General features: G+C 39.5%; 1 protein-coding gene across 1 annotated transcript in view; it reads right to left on the bottom strand.

Annotated features, from left to right (window-relative positions):
* Positions 1-25,799, bottom strand: part of LONP2 (lon peptidase 2, peroxisomal) — an 81,566-nt gene that overhangs the window by 43,151 nt on the left and 12,616 nt on the right. The window contains exons 5-8 of the mRNA XM_052655511.1: positions 25,463-25,626; positions 22,368-22,462; positions 15,206-15,464; positions 6,459-6,600 (exon numbers count right to left, since the gene is read on the bottom strand). Coding sequence (XP_052511471.1) covers positions 6,459-6,600; positions 15,206-15,464; positions 22,368-22,462; positions 25,463-25,626 — 660 coding nt within the window. The remainder of the gene's footprint in view (positions 1-6,458; positions 6,601-15,205; positions 15,465-22,367; positions 22,463-25,462; positions 25,627-25,799) is intronic.

The raw sequence follows: 25,799 nt of genomic DNA, 5'->3' as shown, positions 1-25,799 counted from the left end.
TTGGCACTTGGCCTTCTTTATGTTCCAGCTCTCACATCTGTACATGACTACTGGAAAAACCATAGCTTTGACTACATGGACCTTTGTTGGTAAAGTGATATCTCTGCTTTTTAATACGCTGTTTAGGTTTGTTGCAGCTTTTCTTCCAAGAAGCAAGCATCTTTTAATTTCATGGCTGCAGTCAACACCTGCAGTGATTTTGGAGCCCCAGAAAATAAAATCTGTCACTGCTTCCACTTTTTCCCCTTCTATTTGCCATGAAGTGATGGGACTGGATGCCATAATCTTAGTTTTTGAATGCTGAGTTTTAAGCCAGCTTTTTCACTCTCCTCTTTCACCCTCATCAAGAGGCTCTTCAGTTCCTCTTCACTTTCTGCCTTTAGAGGGGTGTCATCTGCATATCTGAGGTTCTTGATATTTCTCCTGACAATCTTGATGCCAGCTTGAGATTCACCCAGCCCAGCATTTCTCACAATGTACTCTGCATGTAAGTTATACAGGCAGGGTAACAACATACAGCCTTATTGTACTACTTTCCCAATTTTGAATCAGTCAGTTGTTCCACGTCCAGTTCTGTTGCTTCTTGACTTGCATACAGGTTTTTCAGGAAATGGTTAAGGTGGCCTGATACTTCCACCTTTTTAAGAATTTTCCATCGTCTGCTGTGATCCACATAGTCAAAGGATTTTGCGTAGACAGTGAAGCAGATTGATTATATTCTTTGCAGCCAAAGATGGAGAAGCTCTATACAGTCAGCAAAAACAAGACATGGAGCTGACTGTGGCTCAGATCATGAGCTCTGCTCATTGTAAAATTCAGGCTTAAGTTGGAGAAAGTAGGGAAAACCACTCGGTCATTCAATTACGATCTAAATCAAATCCATTATGATTATACAATGGGAGTGATAAATAATTCAAGGGATTAGGTCTGGTAGACAGACTGACTGAAGAAGTATGGACAGAAGTTTGTAACCTTGTACAGGAGGCAGTGACCAAAACCATCCCAAAGAAAAAGAAATCCAAGAAGGCAAAGTGGTTGTCTGAAAAGGTTTTATAAATAGCTGAGGAAAACAGAGAAGTGAAAGGCAAGGGAGAAAGGAAAAGATAAACCTAACTGAATGCAGAGTTCCAGAGAATAGCAAAGAGAGATAAGAAATGAACAATGCAAAGAAATAGCTGAAGACAATAGAATGGGAAAGACCAGAAATCTCTTCAAGAAAATTGCAGATATTAAGGGAACGTTTCATGCAAGGATGGACACCATAAAGGACAGAGACAGTAAGGACCTAATAGAAGCAAGAGATTGAGAAAAGGTGGCAAGAATACACCAAAGAACTATACAAAAAAGGTCTTAATGACTCAGATAACCACAATGGTGTGGTCAGTCATCTAGAGCCAGACATCCTGGAGTGTAAAGTCAACCGGGCATTAAGAAGCATTACTATGGACAGTTAGTGGAGGTGACAGAATTCCAGCCAAGCTATTTCAAATACTAAAAGTTGATGTAGATAAAGTGCTGCACTAAATATGCCAGCAAATTTGGAAAATTCAGCAGTGGCCACAGGACTGGAAAGATCAGTTTTTATTTCAATCCTAAAGAAGGGCAATGCCAGAGAATGTTCAAACTACCATACAATGGTGCTCATTTGGCATGCTAGCAAGGTTATGCTCAAAATCCTTCAAGCTAGGTCTCAGTAGTATATGAACCAAGAACTTCCAGATGTATAAGCTGGGTTTAGAAAAGACAAAGGAACCAGAGATCACATTGCCAACACTTGGATCGTGGAGAAGGTAAGGGGATTCCAGAAAAACATCTACTTCTGCTTTACAGTTTACAAACTGTTTTTACATGTATTCTTCTTGCTTTAATATGCTGTGAGGCATGAGAAATTCTTACCCAGGATTTGGGCAGGTGGGGAGGAGGATGCCAGGGATCAAGCCCCTTGGTTCTTCCATATCTGCATCTTGCTTCACTCTACAGCACCACAGTCAAACTGATGCTATTAGTCACTAAACCTCAGAGATAAGCATCCAACCCAGGGTGGCACTTAAAGATATCTTTTGAGATTTTTTTATTTTTAGTTTAGAATATTAATAAATCAATTGCCAAAAGAGTGACTATCAAGTTCTATGTCAGAAAATATCAATATGTCAGCTACTCATCATCAAACATCAATTCAACAAACATTACTGAATCGCTACAAAGCACTAGGTGAACACTTAAAATATACAGTCAAACAAACATACAGGGGTTTATTCCTCTCCTACTACTTGTGAAGCTGTCTTTGGTAGACTTGTTTCACAACTCCCAGAGACAGTCTGTTGGGAAATCTAACTATCAGGGAATCCACCTTAAGTTCTTTTCAACAAGGTAACAGTGTGTGTCTAATGAGAGAATCTGTTATATATCTGAAAAATGCTCCAATTAAAGTCTTCAAGTCTAAAGTCAGCACCTAAGAAACAACTAAAATCTTAAATAATGTTCATTATTCTATCATTCATAGTACTGATTAGTAAACTAGTTACTGAGACAAAGGAGAACTGTTTTTGAATAAAAACAAGCAATAATCAAACCAAATAAAACTCTTATCTCCAAACCCTGGGGCTTTTAAAGTGAGGTAACTATGCCTTTTATTGTCCAAAGAGGCCCCACTTCTAAGACTAAAAGAGAATGCAGTTAAGAATTAGGCATAACCGGGAGTGTCCCATGCAAAACAGAATGTATACTTGTAAGTCACGTCTCAGTCCATCCTGTCCTCAGGAGATTACAACAACAGAAAAGAATCAGGAAGCCAGAGGGAACTCAAAGCAAGGAAATAAAGAAAAAAAAAAAAATTTCACAAAGCAAGTTTTCCCTCAGTTTTAAAAACCAATCTGAATATTAATATTATTTTACATAAACCATGGTAAAGAGTGGGGCAGAAGTGGTAAGATACGGAGGACTGGTTAAAGTAAACTTAAGACGCAGTCAGATGCCAGATCCCTTCCCCATCTCAGTAAAGTACTGGGATTCCCTTAAAAACATAAATCAGCAGGCCCCTGCACAGGTGACACAGCACAGCTGACCAGAGTACATAGTCTACTGAAAACAGCAGCTCAGGTGAGTGCATGCATCTGGGATGCTGAATGCTTCCCCTACGTGGCTCCCAGAGGCTGGCAGCTGGGCCTTCATTCTCAAGCCAAGAGACTTGAAGAGTCTTCCCTAAGAAATCTGACCAGCCTTAAAAAAAGACCTAAAGTTACTGACACATGAGGTTCCCCAATCAAATATATTAGTCAGATGACCTACCCTGAAAATCGTAATCAATAAACCCTCTCTAGGTCAGGAAGCAATAGTTAGAACTGGACATGGAACAACAGACTGGTTCCAAATAAGGAAAAGGAGTGCGTCAAGGCTGTATATTGTCACCCTGCTTATTTAACTTACATGCAGAGTACATCATGAGAAACGCTGGACTGGAAGAAACACAAGCTGGAATCAAGACTGCCAGGAGAAATATCAGTAACCTCAGATATGCAGATGACACCACCCTTATGGCAGAAAGTGAAGAGGAGCTAAAAAGCCTCTTGATGAAAGTAAAAGAGGAGAGCAGAAAAGTTGGCTTAAAGCTCAACATTCAGAAAACAAAGATTATGGCATCCGGTCCCATCCCTTCATGGGAAATAGATGGGGAAACAGTGGAAACACTGTCAGACTTTCTTTTTTTGGGCTCCAAAATCACTGCAGATGGTGACTGCAGCCATAAAATTAAAAGACGCTTACTCCTTGGAAGGAAAGTTATGACCACCCTAGATAGCATATTCAAAAGCAGAGACATTACTTTGCCGACTAAGGTCCGTCTAGTCAAGGCTATGGCTTTTCCAGTAGTCATGTATGGATGTGAGAGTTGGACTGTGAAGAAGGCTGAGCGCCGAAGAATTGATGCTTTCGAACTGTGGTGTTGGAGAAGACTCTTGAGAGTCCCTTGGACTGCAAGGAGATCCAACCAGTCCATTCTGAAGGAGATCAACCCTGGGATTTCTTTGGAAGGAATGATGCTAAAGCTGAAGCTCCAGTACTTTGGCCACGTCATGCAAAGAGTTGACTCACTGGAAAAGACTCTGATGCTGGGAAGGATTGGGGGCAGCAGGAGAAGGGGACGACCGAGGATGAGATGGCTGGATGGCATCAAGGACTCCATGGACATGAGTCTGAGTGAACTCCGGGAGATGGTGATGGACAGGGAGGCCTGGCGTGCTGCGATTCATGGGGTTGCAAAGAGTTGGACACGACTGAACGACTGAACTGAACTGGACTGAACATGCTTATAGCTTCCAATCAGCATTTTAAAATCCTATTAAATATGAATGGGGCTTCCTTGATGGCTCAATGGTAAAGAATCCATCTGCTAAGCAGCAGACGCAGGTTCAATCCCTGGGTTGGGATGATCCCCTGGAGAAAGAAATGGCAACCAATTCCAATATTCTTGCCTGGAAAATCCCATGGACAGAGGAGCCTGGTGGGCTACAGTCCACAGGGTTGCCAAGAGTTGGACAGGACTTAGCGACCAACCAATCAACTAATTTTATATATGAACAGACAAAACTGTCAGACATCTAATGAAAGATTCTAATATAAAAGACAGAGACCAGGAAAAATATATGTAATGAATAGACAAATGAAGCTTTAGAGCAAAGAAAGAAAAAAATTTTCTTAATCTATTAGTATTTTTCTCACAGAGATAAAAAGACATTTTACAACTATGTAACAAGAGCAAGATACTATTAAAAGAACATGCAGAGAAGTTAAAAAAAAGGGGGGGGGGTGGTTCTCTGAAATGAGAAACTCAGAGAAGGATTAAAAGATAAAGCTGAGGAAGTCTTCAGAGGAAGTAGAGCAAAACATAAAAAAGGTGAGTAGTAGGAGAGATAAGAAAATTAAAGATCTAACATCAAATTAATAGGAGTTCCCCCAAAATGAAGAAGAATCACCGACAAAAAGATTCAAGAAAATTTCATAGAAATACAAGGAGAGGATTTCTCAATACAAAGAGTCTTCAAAGCATCAGCGAAAATGGAAACAAAGAGGCCCATGCTGTGGCAGAGCAGTTAATCTTCAGAACACTGGGATAAAGTGGAGACCTGAGAAGGTTTCAGAGAGTAAAACAAGTCACAAAAGACAGGACCACAACAGCTTTGTTTCATCAACAGCAACAGAGGAGAAACTGTCTTTAAAAGTCTGCAGGAAAATTATTTCCACCCGGAATTCTACACCCAGTCAAACTACCAGTCAAGTATGAGAGAACCATAAAGACACTTTCTGATATTCAAAGTTGAAAACTGTTTACATTCAGGCTTTCTCAGGAAGCTACTGAGGGACCAACACCAGGACAATGAGAGAATGAATCAAAACAGAGGAAGACATGGGCTGCAGGAGTCAGGAAACCCAACGTGGGGGAGGTGAAGAGTGACCCTCGGACCACAGCTCCGTACCCGGGGTGGGGACAGCCAATTTAGATCGGAGGCTTACGGAAGACAAAATCGATAAAACACAAAGTGTTTGAAAGTCTCCCAACAATAATTAAATAGTTGGTGAAAGTAAACAAAAGAAACAAGACAATCATTAACTTCGAAAAGATTTTTAAAAACACAAAAAAACACAAAGGACAGAAAAAGAAGAGTGATCCTGGTTCACATGGTTCAGCTGAGAAAAGCACTTATATAACTGTAATAGCGCAAACCCTCAACAATGACTTAACAAAATCAGGATACGATTTATATTGGGAGGTTGGAAGTATAAGCAAGCAAACTCATCTCCTATAGAAAGGAATCCACAGATAACGCCCAAACCCCTAAAATCAAGAAAGCAATACAGCCACACTATCTCAAGAACCAACTAAAAGTCAGAGGGTCAAAGTGCAGAAAACGAAATAAGGAACCCCAGGGACTAGACTTGCTTGCTGTTTTTTGTAACAATATTACAGAACTGCTATTCTCTAAACAATCAGAATGCATAAAATTTTATTAAACTAAACTGATAAAAACAAAAAAGGAAAAAAAGAAACAAGAGGAATTATTAGAAAAAGAACAAAGAAAATCCCTAAGACATTTTAAATTATCAGATGGCTTCAGATTTTAGTTTGTATCGAAGTATTTTTCCCATGACTAAACCCACATCAATGTATTGCATGTGTGCGTGCTAAGTCACTTTGGCCACGTCTTACTGCAGCCCTCTGGACTGTAGCCCACCAGGCTCCTCTGTTCATGGGATTGTCCAGGTAAGAGTACCAGTGTGGGTTGCCATGGCCTCCTCCAGGGGTTCTTCCCGATCCAGAGGTGGAACCCAAGTTTGCAGGTGGGTTCTTTACCACTATCACACCTGGGAGATCCACATGAATGTATATATTCCCTAAATATGATCATCTACTCTTACCCACACTTTTCCAGTGTGAGTAAAGGTGGAGACCTTGTAAATCTTACCTCAAGCAGAGCTGCTGCAGGATCACCCTGCAGACTTTTCCCTAGTTTGTCCACTTCATCTAACAGGAACACTGGATTGTTTACCCCTACAGTCTTCAAGCCATTGATTATCCGGCCAGGCATGCTGCCAACATAGGTGCGCCTGCAGAAGGCAAGCCATAGATTAGCAACAGAGAGATGGCAGGAGGCAGGCACAGTATCGCTTAGAAATCAAAATTCTGGATCAGGAAAAAGTTATTTAGTTACCACAGGAATATAGTAAAGAGATACTATAAATTTTAAAAGCCCTGTGATACATCAAAGAATCATCAGATTCAATTCTTATTTTCTATTTAATTCTGGCTGTAAATTACCCATGATATTGGAAGCACTGTATCTAATTTTTACCACTTAGTGAAACTGAAAAAAATTATACTTTAGTCACATAGTTACAATTCTTACACTTCCAAGATTCCAAAACATCCAGAGAGCCCTATGAATTTAATTCCCATATTTTTCATAGCTTTTCCGGGCACCTTTTTGGCACTTCCCAAACCCCAACATAACTGCCTTTTTAGTCTGAAAAGGCTGTCTTGGGGCTGGCTAAAACATTATCACCATATTCATGGAGGAAATTAGAATTGGTTCAAAGGTCCACTCAAAATACTTGCAAACCCCACCAAAAAAAAGAAAAAAATTCCAACTTTTTTGTTTTCATAGACAATAATTTGTTACACATAGTAGTAAGAGGATCTGGGACCAACAGTATTTATAGAAAAATTTCATTAATTCTGGCCTTTTGAATAAAACTGTGTTCACCCTATATACACCAACTGGCATAATCAAGCTCAGCCAGACATTTGGTTGTGCGTTCAAATGTTAGAGGCTGCTTTAACATATCTGAACAAAAATCAGCTACATAACTGACAGATGCAGAGCATGACACGAAATAAAAATATGTTTGTCAAACTAAAAACAGTGCCTTTTTGACAAAGCCAGCGAAACTTTATTTTAAGCAGCAATTTCCTGATTTTAATTATAACCCTACGGCCTAAGCCATGAGAAATCAAATGCTGTTTGTGAAGAGGCATGAAAGGGTGAGAGCCTGCAAGAAGGAAACCAAGGACAAGTGGAACAGCGGCCGTATCTCATGATCTGCACAAAGCCGGCTCACGGAGCAATCCTGCCACATGACTGGTATAAAGCAGGACAGAGTAAATAGTGACCTTTGAAAAGACAAGAAAGCCTCAAGAATATCGTAGGAATGCTTTTCATCTGGGGGCGTGATTGAGGGCCTGGAACCAGATACAATGAACACTGTCCGGTTATAATGAGGAGTTAGCACATTCGAGACTTCAGAACAGGATATAGGAATGACAAGACTCATAAGTAATAAGTTCTCCGAAATTCTCTCTCTGGAGAACTGACAGATTTGTCAGCCTTCTGTGAATAAGCAAGGAAGGGAAATTAAAAAAAAAAACAAAACACCTCAAAGCTCCTTTCTCTCAATGGGTCATTTCTTGCTGCATTCATTTCTTTTCCTTTCCTTACTGTTTTTGATAGGCAGATTTCAAAACCAAGTCCTGACAATTCTAGACCTACAGACATGGAGAGAAAATAATATTCTAGACAGCTGCCCTAGAAATCCAAGTACTAGTCATAGTATACAAACAACTCCTCCTAGGCTTTCTACTGCTTCCCAGAACCTAGAAGATAAGGTCCAAACTCTTCAGTCTGGAATTCAAGGTTCTTCACAATCCAGTCCCCACCACCAGCTTTCCAACCACAGCTGAGGTTCTATTAATATCCTTTACACTTTTTTTTACCTTTGTGAATATGGTTGAGTTCCTGCTCTTAATACCCTCCCTGCCTATGTAAATCTCAGAGATCCTACTAAACTCTTCCTGACCACCTCTCACAAAGGGATCTTGCCAATAATGCAATGTCTGCAGCATGTACTGGCCCTATAGTTCTCCTGATTCATACTTAAGACCTAGGTTTCATCCATGGGTACCAAGCATATGGCCTCCTCTAAACAGCCAGTGAGCACTCTGATAACAGAAAGTGGGTCTTAATACAGATTAGATACTGCATATAGAGCTGTAAGATCGTTTCCCAAACAGAAGCCTTTATTTGCTTAAAGACACCAGATCAATGACGCCAGGACCCAAAATATCTATGACCACTGTTAAGGTCGTATAAGTCTCTGAGTACTGCTTTGCATAAATAATATGACCCAAGCCTCAGTTTCCTCATCTGCTAAAATGGGGATAATGGCAGTACCAACCTGATAAATTACATGAGATCACTAGAGACTATTATAGGTAAAGCACACAGCCCAGTGCCTGGCACACAGTAAGCTTTCAAAAGATGTAATTGTAACTGTTATTTTAATAGCTACTTTAAGTCCACTTGTAATTTCCTGGAAAAAGATACAAAGGCAGGTGTCAGTACACCAAATTTGGGTCCCATTTCAATGTCTGTCTCACAGAAGCAACTCTTATAACGGTCTTTTCATAGTGAAACCGAGCCCCCCCAGACCAAGTTCCCTTACTGAGTTAATGATTAATCTATCCAAAACTTTATTCCTTTTCTTGTCCCCTCTGACCTCAATCCTGCACTAATGCAACACTGACCAACCAGAGTCAGATGACTGTGCTGTCGATAACATCGCCAGTGTACTGAAATAGCTGTTATAAATCTCATTGTTTAACATACAACTCAGGTTGCTTCTCCAGGGCAAGGAGCCCCAAGCCATAGACCACCTGGCCAGAGAATCATAAACCAGAGACATTCAGACTCTTGAAACTACAATTAAGAAATGTCACAGAAATGTCACGCAATGATAATTAACCCCAGCCTCTTTGTTTCCCACCATTAGAAAAACCCCTTGCTCAAAGATCAAGTGGAACTGGATCTGAGGCTTGTCTCCCACAGGATTGCTGGGCACCCTGCAATAAACCCTTCCTTTGCTACAAACCTGCTGTCAGAGTTCGGCTTTCTGAGCCATGGGCACATGAGCCTTTTGCTCAGTTACAACAGCCCCAAGAGCATTCAATGCCCCTAGAGCTGCTCCATCACAGGTGACATCCCCAAATATGTACCACTAATCTAGATGTCAAATCAAGACAACTGTGAGCAGAGCCTGTGAGCTATGTAAAGTATCTGTAATGTGCTTGCGTTTTGCTAGAAGGTATGGGTAGCATGCAATTCACTGACTGAAGTTACAGAATATACTGTGACTGAACCTTTGGACTAAACCTGATGCTGGGAAAGATTGAGGGCAGGAGGAGAAGGGGACGAGAGGATGAGATGGTTGGATGGCATCAACGACTCAATGGACATGGGTTTGGGTGGGCTCTGGGAGTTGGTGATAGACGGAGAGGCCTGGCGTGCTGCGGTTCATGGGGTAGCAAAGAGTCGGACATGACTGAGCGACTGAACCGAACTGAAACCTTTGGAATATGAATAAATACACAAAAATGTTCTCTTTCAACAAACAAACACAAACATTTAAAAAAAACAAATTAGCATCCTGAGAAACTACAGAGGTAGAAAATAAATGATTTTACAAATTGTAACCTTTTTGAGGGCAAAATACTCTCTTTTGAGGGCAAAATACTCCTTCCTTATGATACAACATCTAGAAAGCAATATAGTACAATACAGGAAAGTTTGAGGACATTTTCCTTTTATTTTTCTAAGAATGTATAGCTCCAGTTACTTATAATTCAGCCTGAATATGTAACTATCTTGGAGTTTTTCTCAAAATTTAAACCATACATGTGAACTTGAAAATACATAGATCCATAGTTGTAACTGTTACATAAGCTTATTGTTGTAATTGTTCATAGGCTTATCAGGAGAATTCAATCAGTATATGAGATACAAAAACAAAAAAATGCCTACACAGTTCAAAATTTTAAGTGACAAGATTAGCATTCTTAATTTTCCCCAAAGCAATCTGTATTATGCTTGAGAAAACAACTACATAAAATTACAATACCACCTACTTACAGCTGCCCAGTAATCAGCTATTTTACTATATTGCGTCATCTCTCAGTTCAGTTCAGTTGGATATAGTCAAATCAAATCCAATGCAGTCCAAGAGGCTGGTCATTCTGTCACTGCCAAGGATATCTAAACGTTAGGAATAAGGGGTGTCTTTCCTTACTTCTTTTCCAGTATGTAGAGAGGGAGAAAAAACGGCATTTTCCCATCAATTTTTTCACGCCTATCCAATGAAGGAGCACTTACGGGCTACAAGACAAACTATTAAAGTGATATTCACAAACAATTTAAAGTAATATAAAAAGTTTATGTTACAATGTTAAGTTGAAAGGGTAGGATGACAACCCTATTGCTTTAAAAAAGAGCAAAAGCTGCTTGATGAAAATCTGGCAGGTGTGTGTGTGTGTGTATCTCAAGTTGGATAAAGTAATAAACCTAAAAGAAATCCTAATGAGCTCTTTATAAAACAGAAAAAGTCTTTAAGGAAGTAAAAATAGTCTTTAATATAGCAGGTCTAAACAAATGAAACTGTTCTGTAGCAGTCATTCCTAAATCTTCTTAGACAGTCATTTGCATGGATGTGCTCGTCCAAAGGGCTGCCTGATTTCCAAGATGTTTTAATCTTACTTGAACTCACACAGCATTTACGGAGCACTTACCATGCTTGGCACTGTGCTCGGCAGTACAGAATGTACGGAGGATTAGAAAATACAAAATAATCCCTACCCTACAGAGCTCCTACTTTCACTACAGGAATGTATCAGAAATGCCAGAGACCTGTATTATTGAATCATTAAGGAGCACAATAGTCCAGAGGAGAGCAAGATCATCACTGACTTGGGCTGCAGCCTCAAGACAAACATGGAAGCTTTTCGGAGGCAAAGAAGAGCGATATGCAAATACATGTTATAAAGGAGGCTGATGAGCAAACAGCAACATGTCTGGCGTACTATGCTAAAAATATTTTAAAACCTTGCTGCTTCAGTTATTTTTCCCTTGTAGAGACTAATAATGAAACAGCTAATTTAGTTAAAACTTCACTATTTCAGGTTACATATGAAAATTTATCAACGTGGAAAGCAAAAGTTCATTTTTCTTCTCAAACTGGTTAAGAATTGAGCAGAGGATTCCTTACAATAATATAACTTTATCATCTGAACAAACAGCTAGTAAGTGACTTTTTTTTTAGTAAGTGACTTTCAAAGAGTTACTCTCATCAACAACCTGAGAAATATCACAACATATATTTCACTGAGGAACAGCTAATGAAAAAAGATCATTATCCAAACACGACTTTATAAAACCTCACCCCCAAAGAAGTCACTTTATCTTTAATGTTTATGAACGGATTTAAATTATTTATATTTAAATAATTAATTAAATTATTTAAATTACTAAAATATAAGTCAAAAACTGATAGATGGGAACAGAGATTCTGTGACATAAAAATAGACGAAAGTCTCAATGGAGATAATGAGAAATATTAAGCTGAAAAAATGTGGTAGTTAATATGGAGCATAAACAAGACTATTCTTCCTCTAATCGACCAAAGTAACATGAACCTGAACAATGGGACAATATTCAGTCAGATCACTGTTATCTTCTCAGTCTAGGATTTTCATGTAAACCAAGTCTTTTTCTTCCCATCTCCCACCTCACTGTCATTTTAACTCTAAAAGATAATACCTTAGGTTGTTTTTAAAATCAATTTCTAACTTATTAGCACCTTCCTCCACATAAACAGGCACTTCTACCAAAAGGCTGGCGCTCCATGCGTGGGAAACTGGGGAAAGTGAGTGGCACAATCAAGAGAACAAGCAAGGAAGATAAGAGAACGCAGCTCTGTTTTTCCTTGACTATTTTAAGGCTGCTGAACAGCGGTGCCTACTCACTGGCTGAAGAAAAACAAAACTCTGCGTGAACTCTGCTTGTGAGCATGTGACCAGGACTAAAATGTCAAGACCTGGGTGTTCCCCGAATGCCTCAACTGTGACATGGAGCCACTTGTTCTCACAAACCCCACCCCATGGTGGTGCTATAATCCTCTGCTGTCTCCTCTCCCCTCATCACCTCCTCCAACCAGTAACTCCGGCACAAGCGCATCCTCTGCTCTCAACTGGCCTTCCTGTCATCCAGCACTCCCGGCTCTCCACCAGCTTCTCAACAGGCTTTCAGACAGAAACTTCCTCCAGGCTTTGGCCATGTAGAGGGTGGGTGGGTAATAAGTCCCCAGTACCACAAGCACACGTTGCTGTAGTGTTCAGCAAAACATCTGGTACAGTGATGGCTAGGACGTACATGTTTACCAGCAAGGTGTATCGAAAATACCTTAACAGAATGATTCACAGACAAACCCACATACCTTTTATTTGGCAGTGATCATAACCTCAACATGCACCATAAAAAAGCTTATATTTATACATATTTTAGGCAAATACACAAGCTTCTTTCACAAAAGATCCATAAAAAAATAAATCTTCATTTTCTTTAGGTTCAGTTCTCTTAACAACAGTCACACATACAAAAGTATACTCACTTGAAAAAAGAAAACAAATTTTCTATCTATCATTTTCAGTAAAGATTTAAAACAGGGATCTGTTTAAACCCAACAATGTTTATAATAAGTGGTAAGGATTATGACCTTATATATTGCCTACCAACCAGATTTCCCAGGTGGCGCTAGTGGTAAAGAACCCACTTGTCAACGCCCAAGACGTGTAAGACATGCAGGTTTGATCCCTGAGTCGGAAAGATCACGATCCCTGGGTCGTGAAGGGCATGGCAACCCACTCCAGTATTCTTGCCTGGAGCAGCCCATGGACAGAGGAGCCTGGCGGGCTACAATCCACAGAGTTGCAAAGAGTTGGACACGACTGAAGCGACTCAGCACGTATATATGCACCAACAGGCATCATAAGGATACATTTTCCACAATTCTGCCACATAAATTATATAATGTCCCAAACAGGATATTTTAGGTACATTTAAGAATCAGATTGAATTTTATAAAAAGTCATACTGAAGCTTATAAACCTAACCATGTCCTCCTGAGAACTGAGAATTAAAATAATGAAAGGTAATTTTTATTGAATGTTCAGTGTGTGCTGGGCACCAAGCCTTACTAAATAATCAACAGCAATGTAGGAAGAAATAAGGACAAATACCTAAATGTCATGTGCCTAAGACATTAACTGCATATAACAAATAACTCCACAAACTCACTCTCTAAATTTCATCAAACACTCACACAAAAATGTGCTACAGATAAAAGGAAGAAATAAATGAAGACAACTCGGAGTGCAGGAATCAAGTCTCTTGCATGGAGAACACCTCCCTAAAGCTCTGTACGTAAAGCCTGAGGACTCGGGCCACAGATCTAGCTTCTCTAGGACTGGTCCACGATGCCAATTTCTTTACAAAAGCGAACTACAGCCTCTAGTGGCACGTAAGAGAATAAGAAAATCTAGGCAACAAAAACATGATTGGAAATTGCCAGAAAGACCAATCCCAATCAATTCCTTGACCTAATCTGCAGTCCTTATTGCTTGTTTATGAAAATCTTGAAACGATTTTTCTTCAATGCGTAAGAACTGTAAATAAGCAAGTAAAAGAGATAAAAAGAACCAGTTTCCCATCCCTGCTTGAGGATCCCACGAATAAGGCAAATGAAAAATAAGGTGTCATGAAAACATCATATTCTTTTTTCTCCCACAATTCAAGTTTAAACCATATTCACCGAACTGTAAACATGCATTTAAATTACCCTTGGCTACTGGTAATTGCTCAATGCTTGCATTGGCAGGCCTGCCAAAGCCCCTACTTATAATCTGCAATGCTTTTGCAATTTCAAGATCAAGGGTATGATCTTGTGGACAGAGTTTATTTTGAGTTTAATTACTTTCTATTCAAAGTTACATGCCCTCTTTTTAAAAAAACTGTTTTGAGATATAACTGACATATTACATTATATTAGTAGTATGTCAACATCATATGCTTTTAAGTATACAGCATCGTATTTTTTAAGCAGGTCATAATTTCTACATTCTTAAATGTTCTACATTTTTAAATTACTTCAACACATACACCATAGGTATGTCTTCTCACAACCTGCAACGATGAAACAGAGGTTCATGCTTTCCCAAAGCATCTTCCAATCTGAGCCACAGAGAATAAAACAATGAACATAACATGAAAATCTCACTCTCATAATGTCAGATTAATCAGAGACCCAATTCTTATAGTTTAATGTATTTTTATGGAAAGGGTGTCAAAAATGCAAGGATAAGGCTTAATTATTTTTTCTCCTTATTACTCATTCTCACACTATAAACCAGCCTCCTTGAAAGAAAGTTTAAACTGCAAACAATAAATTTGTTATCAAAGATTTCTTACCTCCTCCTATTTGCCTGCTATTTGCACTTACTTCTTAAACTCTGAAAGTTATAGGTCATTATTTATGAAATGTTATAGGGTCAAAATGAATATAATAATAACTGATTTATAACTGCATTATAATGAGATTCCAGGAAAGCTGAGGCAAAGACTCCCCATCCACTGTCGCAGAGACATCAAGGTTAGTTTGGGTATACCTTGACGGCAGAGGCCTTAGGCTGGCAAGTAACTACCATAAATGTCCTTTGCAATCAAGGTAACACAAAGAGCCATTTTAGGGAAAAGATCTATATCATGCATTGACTTATGAGGGGGCTCTGGAAAAGGGAGGAGAATCAGAGATTAAATTGAGAGAGGTCCTCTACCTGTGTCCTCGAATGTCAGACTGATCACACACGCCTCCAAGCGCAATCCTGTGAAACTCTCGGCCCAGGGTCTTGGCCACTGATCTTCCCACACTTGTTTTACCAACCCCAGGAGGGCCAACAAAGCACAGAATGGGGCCCTTCAGGTTGTTTTTCAGCTGCCTGACAGCCAGGTATTCCAGCACTCTCTTCTTCAATTTTTCCATGGCGTAATGATCATTATCCAGCAGAACGCGGGCTGCTCGAATGTCCAGACGATCTGTCAAGTAACCCAACGGAGACAATCTGAGCACATGGAGCTGTTCAACGGAAGAACTCCTTTTCAGACAGGCAAGAGCCAGAATAGCTTTTTGAAAAAAGAAGTGAGAAGAACAGGCTTGGTTTCTTCTCAATGAGTCTTCAGAAAGACCTGGACTTGGTTTTCTTGCTTAAGTATTTATAGAAATAATAGATATTACATAATTAAAAACTCATTATGGAATGATTTTGGAATGGAATGATGGAATAATCATTTGGAATGATTTTCTATATACACATTATTTCTATGGACACAAGTAGAATATTTCCATATATTCTACTTTCCACTGTCAGTTTTGTGGTTGTGGATTATCCTCTGGCTGCCACCCAGCTGACAAATGCATTTTGGCTTGACCTATTGTTTAATCTGTGATTATTTTAATAGAGAGTACATAGCAGAATAGATTGGAGAAGCCAATGGCACCCCACTCCAGCGCTCTTGCCTGGAAAATCCCATGGACGGAGGAGCCTGGTGGGCGGCAGTCCATGGGGTCGCTAGGAGTCGAACATGACTGAGCGACTTCACTTTCACTTTTCATTTTCATGCATTGGAGAAGGAAATGGCAACCCACCCCAGTGTTCTTGCCTGGAGAATCCCAGGGACGGGGGAGCCTGGTGGGCTGCCGTCTATGGGGTCGCACAGAGTCGGACACGACTGAAGCGGCTTAGCAGCAGCAGCAGCAGCAGAATAGACAGTAGAGTATTTCCACATATTCTACTTGTGCTTGTATTTGTTCTTTTTCTTTCTAAGTGGTTTTTTTCTTATTATGTTAGTTATATATGCTCATGCCAGAAAATCTGATGACACTAATAAAAAAGGAAGAAAATACTCACCTGTAATCTCATTTCCCCACAGAGAGAATCACTACCTTCACTCCAGTACACATTATTCCACATTCTGTGTGTGTGTGTGTGTGTGTGTGTGTGTGTGTACGTGCACACACACTTATATACCTATTTTTCAAACTAAGATTATATGAGGGCTTCAAATTTTGGAAAAATACGTTTCTTTCACTTAAATAATATGGACACCTTTCAGTGTCAAATGTATTCCTCAGTAGCAGTTTAGTGGCTACATAATATTCCATTATTTAATTATCCATTCCCTTTTGCTGAGCATTTAGGTTATCTACAAATCTTTACAGCTATAAAGTATGCTTCACTGTGCATCTCTGTAACTAAATCTTCACATACCTCTGAAATTACTTCCTTCAGCTAATCTAAAACAGAAGAGCTAGGTCGAAAAAAAAATTACAACATGAAGAACTGTCTAAGTTCTATCCATTAAAATCTCACCAGAAATGTATGAATTAGGCCCTTTTTCCAGAGCCAAGCTTTCATCTGGTTTACTGGTGCTTTAGGATCTAAAATAAACACAGATTAAACAATAGGTCAAGCCAAAATGAGTTTATCAGCTGGGTGGCAGCCAGAGGATAATCCACAACCACAAAACTGACCGTGAAAAGAAAATGGGAGAGAGAAAAACACAGAAGTCCACTCTTTCACTCAGTTATTTGGAACGTGCTATGCATTTTTCCTACAAGACAAAAAAAAATGGCCTGGTTTTCAAGCTAGTCTGGTTCTCAAGCTAGTCTACAAAAATCCAGCTAAGCAATAATGTATGTAAATTAATTACAATACTACTGAATTTAGTCAGAGTCCTGGCTGAGCGATTTGGAAAGGGAAGAAAAAAAGTTCTTTCCTTTTTTTCTTCCCTTTCCTGGCTTCAGAAGCCAACCAATGAATATATGAATAAATGAAACAAAGTCTCCTATTTCATGATGCTAATCCGGACACCAATTCCACTTTGCATAGCTCTAATTATTCAAATGCTGGTAAATCAAATCTATTCAAAGAGTAATCTACAGACTCCCAGTGGGATTTCAGTTATGCAAAGATGGTTCAATACTTAGTTACCAATATATTTATATCCTGTCTAAGGGCACTTTCCAAGAAAATGTCATTTTGTATCTAAAAAGGCACTTGTTATAATGCAACATTCACTTCTGATGAACATTTAGTAAATATTTAGTAACTAGCCGGGCTGGATGAAGCACAAGCTGGAATCAAGATTGCCAGGAGAAATATCAATAACCTTAGATATGCAGATGACACCACCCTAATGGCAAAAAGCAATGAGGAACTAAAGAGCCTCTTAATGAAGGTGAAAGAGAGTGAAAAAGCTGGCTTAAAACTCAACATTAAAGAAACTAAGATCATGGCATCTGGTCCCATCACTTCATGGCATTTAGATGGGGAAAAAGTAGAAACCGTGACAGACTTTAGTTTCTTTGGCTCCAAAATCTCTGCAGACAGTGACTACAGCCACGGAATTAAGACACTTGCTCCTTGGAAGAAAAGCTATGATGAACCTAGATAACGTATTAAAAAGCAGAGACATCACTTTGCAAATAAAGGTCTGTATAGTCAAAGCTATGGTTTTTCCAGTAGCCATTTACAGATGTGAGAGTTGGACCATAAGGAAGGCTGAGCATTCAAGAGGGAGGGAAGCCATGTATACCTATGACTGATTCATGTTGATATTTGGCAGAAACCAACACAATTCTGTAAAGCAACTATCCTTCAATTAAAAAATACATAAATTTTTTAAAAAAAGGCCGAGAGCTGAAGAATTGATGCTTTTTAACTGAGGTACTGGAGAAGACTCTTCAGAGTCCCTGAACAGCAAGGAGATCAAACTAGTCAGTCCTAAGGGAAATCAACCCTGAATATTCATTGGAAGGACTGATGCTGAAGCTGAAACTCCAATACGTTGGCCAGCTGATGTGAAAAGCTGACTCACTGGAAAATATTCTGATGCTGGGAAAAATTGAGGGCAGGAAGAAAAGGGGCGACAGAGGATGAGATGGTTGGATGGCATCACCAACTCAGTGGACATGGGTTTGAGCAAGCTCTGGGAGATAGTGAAGGACAGGGAAGCCTGGCGTGCTGTAGTCCATGGGGTCACAGAGAACCAGACATGACTAAGCAACTGAACAACAACAGCAAAACTAAGAGGAGAATCTATGTACTTTAGAAAATAAATGAACACACTGAAGGAATTTCTAATATGCCAAGTAAAGATGATTTCAAAAGTCAATTCTTTCAAACTTTTAAGGAAAGAAAATTTCCATGCTACTTATTATTGTCTTATCTTTTCTATACAGGATGCATCTTTTCTGATTATTTTTTTAATTATTTAGAATGTATGCTTCCTATTATGAATAAAACTTACAGTTAAACATGAAAAATGTAAAACTTACTTCAACATTTATTTCTCTATTTACAATTGGAAGACTGAAATGGTATCTACTGGTTCCCTCCATTCAAGATGGAAAATCAACAAACTTATTTCCTCCAACTCACTCCTCTTTGCTTGGGTAACTGTCTCTACTTAGGTAAGCTTCTCTTTTTGAGAATTATGAAAGACATTTTTCACGGTTTTATGATTTTACTTGTAACAAGTATTTAGGCCTAAAGTACTAGTTTAGAAGCTCACCATGACTACTTTTTACACAAATTATCCATCTTCAGTTCTCCACTGAGATGGTGAACAATGCGAAGTGTTTTTGTGATGGGTACATGAGTGCCGTGCATCTCTAATGCTGACACACGTCCAACAGAAACTCTGAGTTGTTAAAAAAAAAAAAGAAAAGAAAAAAAGCTTTGCTTTGTTGTTATATTCTCTTGGTTATTTCAGTAAAGAATTGGAGCTAGCACTCTGCATTCAAGTAAACATTCTGCCTTCAATTCTCTGCTGCTCCTGCTGCTAAGTCACTTCAGTCGTGTCCAACTCTGTGCGACCCCATAGACGGCAGCCCACCAGGTTCCCCCATCCCTGGGATTCTCCAGGCAAGAACACTGGAGTGGGCTGCCATTTCCTTCTCCAATGCATGAAAGTGAAAAGTGAAAGTGAAGTCGCTCAGTTGTGTCCGACTCTTCGCGACCCCATGGACTGCAGCCTCCCAGGCTCCTCCGTCCATGGGATTTTCCAGGCAAGAGTGCTGGAGTGGGGTGCCACTGCCTTCTCCAAGTGACACTGTATGAACCTGACAAAAATTCCTAGTCAGTCATTAATTTCACTTTACAAATAGGACCAGTGTGGGAGGGGAGGAAGCTGAGGGCAACTTACTAGGTTACTAACAGCAAACAGTAAAACCTGCAATTTCATATCTACAGGTCATTATACTATATGCACCCTGCATGTCTCATAAGTCATTAGTTAAGATAAATCCTAGAGCACAGCAAAACATTACCAAGAGAACACCAACATTTCAAAACAAGACCCTTGGTGTTACCAAGTGATCTAGACGTGCTTCACATCACGCACTAGCCCTACTGTCAAGAGAAAATAACAGGGCTTGGAAATTAGACTCCAGTAATATAGGACTTTGTATCTGCTAATTCCAAATTCCTAATTTATCCCTCCCTGCTTTCCCCTTTAGTAACTGTAAGTTTATTTTCTATGTCTGTGAGTCTGTTCCTGTTTTGTAGATAAGTCCGTTTGAATCCTATTTTAGATTCCACATACAAGTGATGAAATTATATACCTTATGATTCCATTTAAGTGACATGTTTAAATTACAAAGTTTTAGAAATGGAGGACAAGCTAGGGATTGCCAGGGCCTGGAGAAGACTCTTGGGGATTGCCAGGGCTTGAGAGTCCCTTGGACTGCAAGGAGATCCAACCAGTCCATTCTGAAGGAGATCAGCCCTGGGATTTCTTTGGAAGGAATGATGCTAAAGCTGAAACTCCAATACTTTGGCCACCTCACGTGAAGAGTTCACTCACTGGAAAAGACCCTGATGCTGGGAGGGATTGGGGGCAGGAGGAGAAGGGGATGACAGAGGATGAGATGGCTGGATGGCATCACCGACTCGATGGACGTGAGTCTGAGTGAACTCCCGGAGTTGGTGATGGACAGGGAGGCCTAGTGTGCTGCCATTCATGGGGTCGCAAAGAGTCGGACACGACTGAGCGACTGAACTGAATGACACAAATACCTGTCAAAAACACACCGAATGTAAGGCGTCTCATTTCATGCAGACGACATGACAGCACTAAACTGCAACGTCACTTTCTCCCCCGGGTCTATACTAACAGTGCTCAGGGCCTGCTCCAAATCTCACAGAATGGGGCCGCTTCGCTTCAGAGCAGGCGCTGTAGAGCTAGGAGTTAACAGAAGACCATCTGAACCAAAACGGGATTTCCTAATAGCCCAGCTAGATCCAGATGGACCTCAGAACTCAAACTGCTCAGGGGATAGCCAGGGGCTAATTCAATGGGAACGCGTGCTCCCCTGCAGTCATCTTACTACGGCATTTCCAGAAAATGTTGAATTAAGAATTAAACCAAGAAATTCAGCTTCAGTTTATTTCATAAAACATCATCAACCAGAAGGCAATACACTGTCATGAATGTAAACATGAAGTAAATTTAGAAATAAATTTACCAACATAGCTTTATATACAGTTGCTCAAAACCTGGAAACAACCCAGATGGCCAACAACTGTTAAATGGATAAACCAATTACTGATAGATGCAGTACCATGGATGAGCTTTAAAGTAATTATGCTAAGTGAAAGAATTTAAAAAAAGGGAGCACATATTAAATCACTCCATTTATATAAAATTTTAGCCATACACATTAATAAATCCGCTAAGTGAGTCTACCAAAAAAACTAATTAAAATAGGGTTGTTTTAACCTTAATACTGCCCTTGCCTAGTTAATATAACACAAATATGCTTCATTCTAGGCCCTCTTTGAGACAAAAATGCTTTTTTTGAATTCTCAATACCAGAGAGTATGCTCCTCTGTAGATTTAACAGGAAAGTATTTTTTAAGAAAAATATTCTTTAATATTAAAAATTCAGCATTCTGAAATCTAGTATGCATGGCATAACTTACATGGGGCATAAACATTTTTTGGGGGGCTAACACTTCTCAAAATTTCTAGCGCTGCTTTACATGTAAGAATTTTACTAGCCAGGAAAATATATCTGATCAATTCTCAAGATTCAACAATTCTTATGCCAAAATTAGTTCAGGGAATCAACCCACTGCTGAACTTAATAAACCTTGTATGTAAATTTAACAAGAGAGTCCAAATACAGAAACAAATGCAATTAAAATGATTCTGAAAATTCTGAAAGACAACTGAGTATATTTCTTACCCCAAGAGAAAGTACATAACAAATACATTAAAAAAAAAAAAAAACTGGTATAAAATCCTCCTGGTAGATAAAAAACTACTCAAAGATAGGAGAGATAAAAAGAAATTAAACTCTTTAAATAGTTTTAGTGGGAAAAAAACAAACTTTCAATGGTAAAACTGTTTTACTGTTATCCTGTCGATATACATAATTATTTCCTTTAGAAAATATAAAAGATTTGCTGTCTCTAGTTCTTGCCTGGAGAATCCCAGGGACGGGGGAGTCTGGGGGGCCGCTGTCATGGGGTCGCAAAGAGTCAGACATGACTGAAGTGACTTAGCAGCAGCAGCAGCAGTACTTATTTGGCACTTATTGCCAACTACCTCAAAACTGTTTTGTTTTCCTATGCTCCTGGCAAAGAGTACATAAATACAAAGCTTACTGTCTGATTGACTATTGATACTGAGAAATACATATTCACCAATTACAGAAAATCCTACCTTCTCCAGAATTAGGCAAAAGGCACTTATACGCAGCACCCTCTTTTCCTTTACTTCCTAAAACCTATGACACAAGTTCAGTCTCTAAACAGTTTACATCGTGAACTACTACAACAGAAAGATAATCAATGGGGAATATTTCAGCAGAATTTGCTCGAGCTTCCTGAGAGACAATTAGACTGCAAGAACAGGTGTTATCTGTGCACTCACCAGTTGTACTTTTGTTCCAGGGAAGCTCCACCATAAGTTCTAAATAATTTCTAGTCAGAGCATATTCTGGCATTGACTGAGGCATTTTTTTGAGCCTGTGGGGAAAGAATACACAGCAAACCTCTTCAGGAACACAGAAAAATTCTGTGAAACAGAAAAACCAAGCACATCTCCCTTTCTTGGTCAGATATATCATGCATTTTTGGCTAAACAGATCTGAAAACGTTTTTATTAGGCTGATGCTAATGTAACTGTTAGCTTCCGTAACTTAGCTAAAGTAACTGAGGCCTCCCTGGTGGCTCAGGCAGTAGAGAATCTGCCTGCAAAGCAGATCTGGGTTCGATCCCTGGGTTGGGAAGATCCCCTGGAGAAGGGAATGGCTACTCACTTCAGTTCTCTTGCTTGGAGAATTCCATGGACAAAGGATCCTGGCAAGCTACAGTCCATGGTGTCACAAAGAGTTGGACAAGACTGAGCAAATTTCACTTTCACTTTTCAACATAACTGTGGTTTTTGCATTGTTGAACTCTGCCATTTGATATTGGAATACATTCTTAATAAATGCAGTTATGCTATACATCATTTTAATGTGCATTTCTATGTTTTTTGCTAATGACTTATTACTTGCTGTTTATTTTAGACTGGGGAAATGATGTTAGACAAAAAGCAAATTCTCTGATTTTCTTATTCAGGTTCAAAATGGATTTTAAAGCAGCAGAGACAAGTCACAACATCAATAACGCATATGGCTCAGAAACTGCTTAATGAATGTACAGTGCAGTGGTGGTTCAAGAAATTTTGCAAAGGAGATGAGAGTTGTGAAGATGAGGAGTGTAATGGCTAGCTAGCTATGAGAAGGCGATAATTAATGACCAATTAAGAGCAATCATTGAAGCTGATCCTCTTACAACTACATAAGAAGTTGCCGAAGAACTCGACGTCAGCCATTCTATGGTCATTTAGCATTTGAATCAAATTGGAAAGGTAAAAAAGCTTGATAAGCAGATGCCTTATGAGCTAACTGCAAATCAAAAAACTCATAGTTTTGAAATACGCAACAACTACAAACTATTTCTCAGTAATATTGTGATGTGTGACAAAAAGTGGATTTTAGATGACAACCAGCGATGACCAGCTCAGAGTCTGGACCGAGAAGCTCCAAATGCTGCTGCTGCTAAGTCGCTTCAGTCGTGTCCGACTCTGTGTGACCCCATAGACGGCAGCCCACCAGGCTCCGCCATCCCTGGGATTCTCCAGGCAAGAATACTGGAGTGGGTTGCCATTTCCTTCTCCAATGCATCAAAGTGAAAAGTGAAAGTGAAGTCGCTCAGTCGTGTCCGACTCTTAGCGACCCCATGGACTGCAGCCTACCAGACTCCCCCATCCATGGGATTTTCCAGGCAAGAGTACTGGAGTGGGGTGCCATTGCCTTCTCCGGAGAAGCTCCAAAGCACTTCCCAAAGCCAAACTTGCACCAAAAAAAGGTCATAGTCACTGTCTGATGGTCTGCTGCCCATCTGATCCACTACAGCTTTCTGAATCCTGGCAAAACCACTGCATCTGAGAAGTATGCTCAGTAAATCAATGAGATGCACTGAAAACTGCAATGCCTGCAGCTGGCACTGGTCAACAGAACGGGCCCAATTCTTCTCCACAGTGATGCCCAACCACACGTTGCACAACCAATGCTTCAAAAGTTGAACCAATTGGGCTACAAAGTTTTGTCTCATCTGCTGTATTCACCTGACCTCTCACCAACCGACTACCACTTCTTCAAGCATCTTGACAACTTTTTGTAGGGAAAATGCTTCCACAACCATCAAGAGGCTGAAAATGCTTTCCAAGAGTTCACTGAATCTCAAAGCACAGAGTTTACTGCTATAGGAGTAAGCAACCTTATTTCTCATTGGCAAAAATGTGTTGATTGTAATGGTTCCTATTTTGATTAGTAAAGATGTGTTCCAAAACTATTACTTTTGCATCAACCTAATAAAAATCTAGTTAATAAAAAGATTATTTTGTTTTAAACAGATACTTGCAAACTAGTGCTCTGATTCTATCCTTGAAATATGTAAGGCCTTATCAATATCTGTATCTCATAGGGAGAGTCTCAAGTCAATTACCCAGTGATTTATTTAGGTGCCTAATCATGTATAATACGATAATTACATATTGTCTTGTATCAGAGAGAAAGTCAGCTCATCAGATATTTAGTTAAAATAATGCAACTTCCATAATATATGCAGCGCTTAAGTGTTCTGTACACAACAGATGTTCGGCATTTGTTAACTAATGTCAGTCACTGTAAAATATCTCCACGACGTTTACTTATGTTCCTAACTGTGTATCTCAGAAGTCAAATCTTTAGTTCCTGAGCATACATTTAGGTTGATTACAATCCACTCATTAAAAAAATGCAGTACAGTCAGAATGTTGTAAGTATGGAAAGGAAAAATTGGTTTTAACCCTGAGATTATCCAGAAAATGTGATCAACTCATGTACCCTATTCTGTCAGCAAGGGTCCCCTGTACTTTTATCTTGTACAAAGGCAAAACTGATTGTCTCCGCCTCCTAAAGTTTATAATCTAAGGATGAAAACAGTGATGTGCAAAGAACACAATAACTGAATAAACATTATTTCTAAGTAAAGTATGGTCTTAAGACTATGAAAAGGGAGTGTCAATAGTGACTGTGCTTGACAGCATACAGTAGATGAAAAAGTTATACCACTTATTATATTCAGCATTCAAGAAAAAGAAAATGCTGAACACGGTGTTGATTCAGGAGTACTAAGAATCAGATTTTGATGGAGGAACAAAGAAGAGAAAGCACTTCACAGATCACCACTACAACCTGAGAATCAGGAAAGCCATAACATAAGAAATACAAGAGATAAAGCGATAACAGTGGAAAGGTAAGATGAATAGAGTGGTCTGTGACTCTATAAATATAAGGGAAAGGAGAAAGGTAGAAGACTATGAAACAAGAGATCAGCTTTGTAACACAGAGTAGCAGACTCACCTCTATGAGCAACAGTTTTTAACATTAATAAGCAAATGAAAATCCTAACGAACGAACAGCTTCTACAACCTACCTTTTCATCTCTTTGACGCAGACTTTGTGGGCCTGTTCCGGCATGCTGGATGTCCGTATCTTTTTCTCCAGCATGACAATGTCATCGTTATCTTCATCCTCATCCTCGTCTACTAGAGCACCTGGGACATGTGTAATCCTTCTCATAGGGCGTATTGCGATGACCTACAAGATAAAGCAGAAGTGAAAAACTGCATGCCCAAATAAACCGGGGACGAAGCACCGAGCGGCAGTAGACATTTTTACAGGAAGAGTCTAAACCTTTAGGAACTTAAGTTCAGAACGATGAGGAGGAGGCACACGTACATATGGAGGGAGCAGAATTTAAAAAGCAGATG

Source organism: Budorcas taxicolor, chromosome 18 (assembly GCF_023091745.1).
Source record: "Budorcas taxicolor isolate Tak-1 chromosome 18, Takin1.1, whole genome shotgun sequence".
Taxonomy (NCBI): Eukaryota; Metazoa; Chordata; class Mammalia; order Artiodactyla; family Bovidae; genus Budorcas; species Budorcas taxicolor.
This window is presented reverse-complemented; position numbering and strand designations above follow the sequence as displayed.